Raw genomic sequence first — 9,725 nt, forward strand, 5'->3', positions numbered from 1 at the left:
TTGCATTTAATAACACATGTTACTGCAATTCTGAAGCTTGATTGGCACGTCCAGAAGGATCATTGCTATTGCAATAAGCCCGAGTCATCTAAAAGAACTAGTGTGGTCACCACAATTGGCGGCAGTGGTCATCGAGATGTAGTGGACTCGTGGTCGCCGTTGCAGTCGAAATGAAGTGGTTGCCTACCGCTATCTCCACCAGGTCGTCGCTGTCAGGATGCAGCCGCCGCAGGCCGCTGACGTGGCAGCCATCGACATGGATCTCCGTCCGAGGGTGTTGACATGACGGCCACCCACACGTCCTTTCCCTGGGACTCATCGCAGGTTGTCTTGCCCCGTCGTGGCAATCGTCCCCCTAGATGCGTATTTCGGCGTGGTGCCGTCGTCGTGGCGGCCGCTGGTAAGCGGGATTGGAAGGACCAAGCGATTTGGGGAGCTCTAGGAATTGGTGGACCTGCCTTGGCTTGGTGGAGGGGGTGTTTAGAGGTAGGCGCTTTTCTGCAAAATTAGCGTGGACGCACAAACAAGCACCAGATTTTGATCGGACGGATGATGATGATGGGATGTAGGGATGCACAAACACAAGTGGATTAATAGGAGATGACACCTTTTTTTATACACATTTAACATTTTTTAAATACTTGTTCAACATTTTTTCAAATGCTTGATTAACATTTTTAGATACATGATAAAAAATGTCAACATTTTTTCTACACACATTTAACATTTTTCAAATGCTTGTTCAACACCTTTTCAAATACTTGATTAACATATTTATATACATGATAAAAAAAATTCATTATTTTTAATTATGGTCAACATTTTTTTGATACACATTTAATTTTTTTTCAAATGCTACCTTAACATTTGTCAAACAATTTTTCAGCATTTTTTTAAATGCTTTATTAACGTTTTTAAATACATGATCAAATTGTTTCATACACGTTTTTGGTGCACATGATAAACATTTTCTCCATACACATTCAACAATTTTCAAATGTTTTATGTAGATTGATTTTTGTAATATATCTATTTAGAATATTTTGAAGTACAAATAAAAGTAAAAAAAGGAATAAAGAAACGAAAACAAAAAACGTGAAAACAAAACAAAACAGAAAACGAGGTTATTTTTTCCGGCGCACCTGGCCGGCCCAACTCGGGGCACGCAACAACCTTCAGCCCCGCAGCCACAGCAACTCCCTTCTCTCTCAAAAGAAAAAAAAAAGCCACAGCAACTCCCGAGCACGAGCAGAACACGCTTTGCCCTCGCACAGCAACTCCCGACCCCGACACCCAGCCGGCCAGCCGCCTCGCCGTCGCGGCGTCGCCGGTCGACGGCCGGAGCCCGGAGCCCAGTCGTCCAGGAGGCTCCCTCCAACCCTTCCCGGCTTCCCGCCCGGCCAACCTCCCGGTCCAGCCGCGCCCCTGCCCTGCGCGCGGCTGCGCCCCTGCCGTGCGCTCCCGCGGTCCCGGCGTCCCGCCTCCCCTTCCCGGCTTCCCTCCGTCCCGGCCACCCCCCTGCAAAGCCCCACCACGGCGGCAACAAGTTACAAGCGAGCAAACTGACCAATTTAAGGTACCCAAATGCCTCAATTTCAGACTTAGGGTTTGCTTTTTTGCCCCAGTTTCCTGTACATGAACACATACATAATTCTGCACTGATATATATATATGTATGTAAGATTATAATATGTGCAACAAAGAAATATGTCATTGTCAACCTTAAGCTATAAAAGAATTTATCAGCTCTAGTGCGATAAAGTCATTGTCAGCCTCAAATGAATTTGCAAAATTAGACATCGCCATCCTTTGGCCTATAATTTATACAATGCCTCTAGTCCAGAATAAAGATAATTTTTTGTCGACCATGCAAGGAATAGAACCACATGCACAAACAAGAAATATTAAAGGTTTAGCAGAATTTTTAGTACTGTAACCTTTTACCAAATGCAAATGCAAGCTGAATTTAATCTCCCTACTCCATGCATGTCCTGGGCAGAGAGCTGTTACCTATACCAAGACAATAAAAAAAAGTGAACAGTATTTTCTATTTTGTGCATGGGGACAGCATTCGAGATGTTCAATGCAACATCACTATTTTATTGCCTATATGGTGTGAGCATCAAGTAGGGTTATTTGGCAATGGAGGGGCTCATAACCATCACTAAACTACTTGTGCCATGCATGACTGCTCCCGCCATCTCCCCAAACAGTTCGCGCCATGCATTGTTTAATACACTGTGCACAGATCCCCATGAGTGATATCCAGAGATCAATGGTGTTGAGCGTAGGTTCGGGTGAACCATGGCCCCGTTCAACATTTCCATAGACTTAAATTCAGTTATCTACATTTTGGTTCAGATGTGGCGAGCCGCTGTTCTGCTATGCTTCATTCTTCAAGGTGCCACTGTTGCTGCTGATAACGAGACATGGGGCTACGTTGAAATTCGTCACAGTAAGTATCCACTAATAATATCAATCTTTACATCATGTTGGGTCCTCTCATCCTTTCGTTTTGCCATTTACTACTATGACCAAATTTTTATTCCATTTGTCTGTTTTTGTGCATGAGTTTAACGGTAAGTTTTTGTTGCAGAGGCGCACCTATTTTGGTGGTACTACAAAAGCCCACATCGGGTGTCCTCGCCAGTAAAGCCATGGCCAACCATCCTCTGGTTGGAGGGCGGTCCGGTATGTAACTGGTCTCCTCTCACTGCCATTTTTTTCCTTGGTTGAGTACAAAGCATTAGTTGACCGTCGTCGTGTTCTTTCAGGGAGGGTCAGGCGTCGGGGGTGGCAACTTCCAGGGGATCGGGCCGCTGGATGTCAATCTGAAGCCACACAACTCGACGTGGCTGCAGAAGGCTGATCTCATCTTCGTGGTAAAAGAGTTGTTCTAATTGCACGTACTATTTAAGGACATTGGCAGTGTAAGTAATGAGTAGGTTGGAATGCAGGACTTACCAGTGGGTGTTGGGTATAGCTACGTGGAGGACCCAAGCGTGCTAGCTACGACGGACGTGCAAGTTGCTGCTGATGCCACCGAGCTCCTCAAGGCACTTACCAAGGAGATACCCACCTTGCACAGCAGCCCGTTGTTCCTTGTCGGTGAGTCCTATGGTGGCAAGCTTGCAGCGAAGATTGGAATCTCCGTGGCAAAGGCCATCCACGCCGGGGCCCTCAAGCTCACACTAGGGGGTGTGGTGCTTGGGGATAGCTGGATCTCACCAGATGATTTTGCGGTAATTAAATCATTTTAATCTGTTTGAGTCTCTCAATGATCAAAGCAGTTCCATTTTTACGCAAAAAGCTTGATTTTCCCAACCAATGCTTTGATCCTTTCAGCTGTCATATGCGCAACTGTTGCGTGATGTATCGAGGCTGAGCGACGAAGCTGTTGCCCCTCTCAACAGGTAAAAATCTGCAACATGTTATTTGCCTCGATCTCCAATGGCATGCCCTGATCTGATATGTTGTTTGCAGAATGGCGGCAATTGTAAAAGAGCAGATAGCAGCCGGACAATTCACCACGGCGAAGATGACGTGGACGAATCTTGTTGATTTGATTGACCAGCAGAGTGATGGCGTGGTAAGTGCATAGTAATTAGTAACATAGGGTTTGTTTGGTTTGAATCTAGAGTTGCCCCATAAAATATTTGGCTAGCCAAAATATTGGTCAAGGTTTTGTGTGCCTATGAGTTGGCCAACTTTGACTAAAAAATGAAGCAGAGTTGGTAAGGAGCCATTGGCATACCAAACAGTTGCAACCAACCAAACGAAAACCAAAGTTGTGGTCATAACCAAAAAATTGGTAAGGTACATATTGGCTACAAAGCATGCCAAAACAGTACACAAGGTTCTCATTCCACTGTTTATTGCCCGCCAATAGAAGATCAGACATTTCGCCAATGTTAGTTTTCTTTTGCCTTCCCAAAAGGGTGCCTGCAGCTATTCTGAGGTAACCAATCATCTTGCTAGATATCGACTTTTTCTCCATTGACAATTCTTCAGATGATTCCCTGTTTAAGCAACTTCCTTCCAGGTAAAATACTGCGCCATGTCAGGGAAGCACCACGAGGGGAACTATAAGCATTCAGAAAATCAGTGTGCCTAAAATAGCAGGCTCTTAAAACTTGCACAGAGTGACCCAGGACAACCTAGGATCCGCCAACCTCGCTGAGCCAAAAATGTTTGGTTGAAAGCCTCCATATCCCTGAAGCCTACACCTCCCCATTTCTTTGGCACAAAGAACTTCTCCTAGCTGGCCCAATGCACCTTGCGCTGTCCATTGCATAAGTCCCACCAGAATTTTTCCATAACATAAATACAGAAGTAAGCTGCTTGAGGAACTTAGTAAAAGAAACACAGCTCGTGGTGTAGGCCAGAACGGCTTGTATTACAGATTTTACTAGGATCTCCTTTCCTTCCTTTGATAGCCTCTGACCCTTCCACCCTTGTACATCCCCCCAATCTCTTTCAGCAATATGCTCGAAAGCAACATCCTTGGACCTACCCACCATTGTTGGGAGGCCCAGATATCCTTTATTCACTGCTTCTATCAATACCGATAACAACTTTCAGATCCTCGTTGGAGTCTTCTTGCACGCCAGGCCCAAAATAAATAGAGGACTTTTGCAAGTTGACCTTTTGACCTGAGCTCATTTCATATCTGGTAAAACAGAGCCAGGAGATCATCTGGACCAGTAGACACAACTATGGATAGCATGTGGATGGCATGTTTGGTAGACATTTATTAGACTGTTCTCACAACAAAATATTAATACCATTCAGCTCAAATTGATAAAACATGCATGACTTTCTGCAGGATATGCTAAATTTCTTGCTTGACAAAGGCGAAGGCTCATCGACGAGCCAGGTGTTTCCGTCGACCCCCAACACCATTGACGGTCTCATGAATGGGGTCGTTAAAGAAAAGTTGAAGGTTATTCCTAAGAACATAATGTGAGCATACTTTTCTTCTATATATTTTTTCTTTTTCACCCAAAATATCATCTTACTCAAATTGCCGTAATCTGATATCTGATTAAACTGCAGTTGGCAAGGAGTGGCTATTCAAGTTTTCGAAGCAATGAATGCCACCTACATGAAGCCAGCAATCGATGAGGTAAACAAAGCTCTAATGGATCTAATTTGTTGGCTGATGAAAATTTGTGGCGTTTGATATGTTATGCATGTTTACTTGGTTAGGTTGATCAATTGCTAGCATATGGAGTAAATGTGTCGGTTTACAATGGGCAATTTGATGTGATATGCTCGACAATCGGTGTAGAAGCTTGGGTCAAAAAACTCAAGTAAGGTTCCTATGTTTACCTTCCTCCCTGATGTTATTTTGATGTTTTCATTCCACCATTGCCAATGTAGCATACATAGCATGGGCTTCAAGGCAGAGTTACAGGGGCACGACAAGCTGTGCAGAGAGGTAGTCACGCCAAGACATAGCGGAGGAGTCACAGGGGTAGCCATGGACCAAAGATCTTGGAAGCTTGGAGGGGTAAATGCCGAGAGTGTTGCGAACCAGGGTGGCCTTCGGGCAGTGGAGGAACAAATGGTTTGTGGCTTTAGATACACAGGAGCACAAACCATTTCCAGCTGGAAACCCAAGGAAGGGGGGTGGAGGAGGCTAAACATTGTAAAACAAATTTCATAAGCAAGTAATTATTCTGGGTTTGAAGATCTTTGATGCCTAGACCACTGTATTTTTTTGGTTTGCAAACATCCCGCTACACTATAAGACATTTCGCCCCCGTACAGGTCTCCTCCACGGTCCAGAAGAAAGCACGTCGGATTGCGTCGAGCGCCTCAAAGCTTTTTGGGGGAGTTGGAAAACTGACATGAAGTAGGTGGCGAGGGAGTCGAAAACGAAGGAGGTGAGGGTTAGCCTAGCTGGCGGTGCAGAAGAGGAGCTTAGCCCTCTACCCTGTTTGATATTTGAAGCTGTTAAAAGAGAGAGGGAGTGTGTAGGCAGAGAGAGGGAGGCCGAGGTACGTTTGTGGGAAGGAGGACACAGACCAGCCAATCCATGCCTTGTGCATAAGAAGCGCTTCCACATAATGGCGTCATCCACGAGTCACACTCAGTAGTGAATGATGGACACTGTAACAGAACAAAGACGGGTCGATTAGTACCATAATGCATGTATGTAATATCTTAATTCAAAATCGTAGTGCACACTGTAGCATCGAAATGCTCGCATATAGTGGTGCTTGTTTTCTAACCTTTTAACTTGATCATGTTTTTCAGATGGGCTGGTCTGAAGAGTTTCTTGAGCACGCCAAGGCAGGCTTTGCGATACTGTGATTCTCCAGCGCGCTGCCTCAACCCCGTGAAGGCATACGCTAGATCATACCAGAACCTGAACTTCTACTGGATCCTCGGAGCTGGACACAAGGTACGTGCCAACGTATACAACATTTCACTATTTGAAAGGTTAGTACATCTTATGTGCAAACTGAAGCGTAAGCTTGCGTCAATGCAAATCTTCTATATAGGTGCCTGTCGACAAGCCCGACGTTGCTTTAAGGATGATCAGCAGCATCGTTCAGTCACCTGACAGCTAGGAAGATATCCTCTGTATGTGGTATGTGCAGGTGAATTAGAGCAAGTCGCACTGTCAGCACAACTTGAGCAGTGAGAACTACCAGGTCATCGAACTTAATTGTTAGTCTAACTAATATCTAGCACATTCCCTAGACCCTATATAGTGTGGGATGGGGCTAACTTGAGCCTGAGATGTGACTCTCGCAAGAGTGCCTCCCTTCAACGTGCTTGCTGTGACAAGGTTATTTGGCCCTCCTAGTCCTAGCGTGAGGAGACCTCCTTGCTTTGCTGCTGTTGTGTTGATCCATTTGATTGGTTGCATGTTGGGTAAAGGGAGATCGAATGCCTGTGTGTTTATATGGTTTCTGAACCAAAAAGTAGATGGCTTGTTGTATCAGCCTTCTTTTCGTTGTTGTTGAGGGGAGTCACGTGTCTTGTATTACAAGGCCCTATTTGGATTATCGTTTTCCTTTTAATTACCCCAGTAAAAAAATACTCCATCAGTTTCTAAATACAAGCCTTTTTAGAGATTTCAATACGGACTATATACGAATGTACCAGTAGAGACCATAATATCTTGATTCATACAGAAAAAATGAACATCTTACTGATTCATATGGTTTAAGCAAAAAAACAAAACTGAAAAAACATGCTGCTGCTGGGAACTTAGTTGCAGTGATCATTATCTTTTGATTGCACGAAAAAAAGAAATTTGAACATGCTACTAATTAAATAGGGTCTCAGCAAAAAAACTGGCAAAAACAAGTAAACATGCTACTGATACATTCTACAGAGAAAAAAGATTTCAGTGTAATCTCTAGTGATACATTTCAGTAGTAATCTGTCTTGTTTACAAAAAGAAAATATTTCAAAAAACATCCTACTGGTTAGATATGGGTTCTGAAAAAACAAATAAAAAGATACCCACTCCTACTGGTACATTCAGTGATAATCTCTCTTTCTTTAAAAAAAAGACATGCTACTGAATAAATATGGTAATCTAAATAAACAAACAAAGGACTCAACCACCCTTAGTGATAGCTTCAGCAAATACATATGAGGGGATTTGATTTAAGTAATATTCCTCAAACATGTTCACACACAAAATTGTTTCTGCCAAAAATCATATTCTTCAAAAGCTACTAACCTGGACTAAAATAAACAAACAAGGGACTGAAACTGTCCCTAGGTGATGGATGAGTAATAGATCTAGACGTCTGAAGTCTAAATTAGGGGATATGAGAGAACCACTTCTTGAGAACTAGACGTCTGAAGCAAGAAGCGTACAAACAAAAATGGACTGACCACTGTATACTTCAAGGCTATTAATCTGGACTCAAAATCCCCTCATATATACGCACTACATTACCACCCCCAGTTGAATAAAAAAAGGACGATTCTATGCTTCAAATCTACTAATCTGGACTTGATCCAAACAAACAATGAGACCCCAAAAATCCACTCGGATCTACTTCATCTCACCAACTAACAAACAAAAAAGAAAAAAGAAAAGATGGGAATGCAGATACTCCATAGCAGCGTCGCCCATCCTCTCATTGGCTGTGGAGGAGCACAGCGATTTCTCTTCAATTCGCTTCAGAGATCTTTGGATCTTGAGCTTCTGGATGAAAGCCTAGGTTTGACCCGAGTTGGGTATACCCGACAATGGCGATGTTTTTACGTCGTTATCTTGTTGAAGACATTGTTCGAAATGCTCGGGCAGATTCTTTAGGGTGAAAAGCGTAGATTGTAGCCTTGGGTGGCTCGATCTGGTGACGGTGACATTCGAGTGTTGCTCTCTTCCTGAGGGCGTTGCTGTTGAAGAACCTCATCGTTCGTGTGGTGTCATGAGATGGTCGGTGCAGATATGATCATTGTTATAATTGGTCGATCCAGGATCGGATTGCTTTGGGCATTTTTTTTCTTTTTTCCTCGCCTATACGCATAGCTTTGGTCTTATATGACTTTGCTATTTGCCGGCGTGTTTTTGTGTGCGTGCGTTGGTGTTGGTTGTGTGCACCTAGCTATGCAGAGGCTGGGTGTATACTCATCGTGTTTGTATCTTCTTGATGCTCCATTTTAAGTCAATAAAATCCACCCTTTATCAAAAAAAATCCCTCTCCACTCTTAATTACCACGGGGCTACCACTCCCTCTTCACCTGCCCTAGCCCAGAAAAAGAAACGCGAGACGCTCGCATGAATCAAGGCCGGCCCAAACAAAAAAAATGCTCCAAAAAATAAAAACAAGCAAAACGGGCTGATCCGTGATGTACACAGGCCGAAACATAGATAAAAATGAGCCAGCGCGAATCTACAAGCAACACGAGATCGAACGGCTGCACAATTGACTGAGACTTCACGAATCTCAGTCCACTGATTTTTAGCAGCTCCGTTAAACGAATGAACCAAACTGGCAGGCATCGGAAGGGATTAGAAGGGAAGGGGAGTGGATGGGCATCTAGCCCAGTGACAAGACCGCGGCCTTTGGTAGAGCCAAGTTCGAATAGTATAGGTGGAATATATTTTGCAGATTTAAAACTTGATGTCCCACATCTTCCTTCTTAATTAAAACTAGCGGATTAAAAACTTGATGTCCCACATCTTTCTTTCTTAATTAAAACTAGCTATGGTAGGACGTGGGACATCACTTCCTAGGAGTTACTAGCTACGGTAGGACGTGGGTCGCACAGCTTACTATATCTGGTACCAAGCTATAAGTAATCACTGTTGCTGCTACACACGCATAGCAACCTTTGATCAAGCGATATGATAACCGCGACATGGCTTCCTAGGAGTTAAGTTTGAAATGTATGATTAAGGAATGTAATGTTTATCAATGGTATCATCGTGCCACATGTTTACCATACTTCAATTTAGAAAAAATAAATCATGTTATGTTGGCCACCTGTTCCAGAGATCAGTTAGCGTGTGTTTGGTAGGCTCCCAATGTTTCTCCATGGATTACATATTTTTGTATGGATAGTGTTGGAAATATGAGCAATTTACCTAATGATTTTATTAACAGAAATACTAGATAAAGCATGACTAATATAATAGAGATAAAACAAGTCATGCGTTCGGACATAGAGAAGGTAAAGAGCATCTGCATATATGAACTTGAACTAAACACATCTAGAACAAACACTAGATGAAGTTGCATATATAA

The 9,725-nt window shown here is 43.4% G+C and overlaps 1 protein-coding gene across 4 annotated transcripts; it reads left to right on the top strand.

The window, feature by feature from the left end:
- The first annotated feature begins 1,234 nt into the window (after window positions 1-1,234).
- LOC119284556 (serine carboxypeptidase-like 51) lies at window positions 1,235-6,966 on the top strand. 4 transcript variants are annotated; one of them, XR_005139100.1, is made up of 13 exons: window positions 1,235-1,576; window positions 2,362-2,455; window positions 2,597-2,691; window positions 2,775-2,882; window positions 2,958-3,242; window positions 3,346-3,413; window positions 3,484-3,589; window positions 4,826-4,962; window positions 5,056-5,125; window positions 5,209-5,312; window positions 5,383-5,672; window positions 5,773-6,156; window positions 6,262-6,402. XR_005139100.1 is itself a non-coding variant. In XM_037563688.1 (12 exons), the coding sequence occupies exons 2-12, from the start codon at window positions 2,362-2,364 to the stop codon at window positions 6,576-6,578; spliced, it is 1,284 nt and encodes a 427-aa protein (XP_037419585.1). In that variant the 5' UTR covers window positions 1,235-1,576; the 3' UTR covers window positions 6,579-6,966. The 4 variants fall into 4 exon arrangements, 2 of the variants coding, with proteins under 2 accessions (XP_037419585.1, XP_037419584.1); XR_005139099.1 differs by having other exon boundaries at window positions 5,383-5,650; XM_037563688.1 differs by lacking the exons at window positions 5,383-5,672; window positions 5,773-6,156 and adding an exon at window positions 6,510-6,966 and having other exon boundaries at window positions 6,262-6,409.
- The last annotated feature ends 2,759 nt before the right edge of the window (window positions 6,967-9,725 follow it).

This window comes from Triticum dicoccoides, chromosome 4A, assembly GCF_002162155.2.
Source record: "Triticum dicoccoides isolate Atlit2015 ecotype Zavitan chromosome 4A, WEW_v2.0, whole genome shotgun sequence".
Taxonomy (NCBI): domain Eukaryota; kingdom Viridiplantae; phylum Streptophyta; class Magnoliopsida; order Poales; family Poaceae; genus Triticum; species Triticum dicoccoides.

Excerpts from the sequence above, each read along its gene's own strand:
- LOC119284556 (XM_037563687.1), top strand. The coding sequence starts at position 2,362 with ATGTGGCGAGCCGCTGTTCTGCTATGCTTCATTCTTCAAGGTGCCACT. Across the intron at positions 2,456-2,596 it reads CTACGTTGAAATTCGTCACA|AGGCGCACCTATTTTGGTGG; the intron begins GTAAGTATCCAC and ends TTTTTGTTGCAG. Across the intron at positions 2,692-2,774 it reads TCTGGTTGGAGGGCGGTCCG|GGAGGGTCAGGCGTCGGGGG; the intron begins GTATGTAACTGG and ends GTGTTCTTTCAG.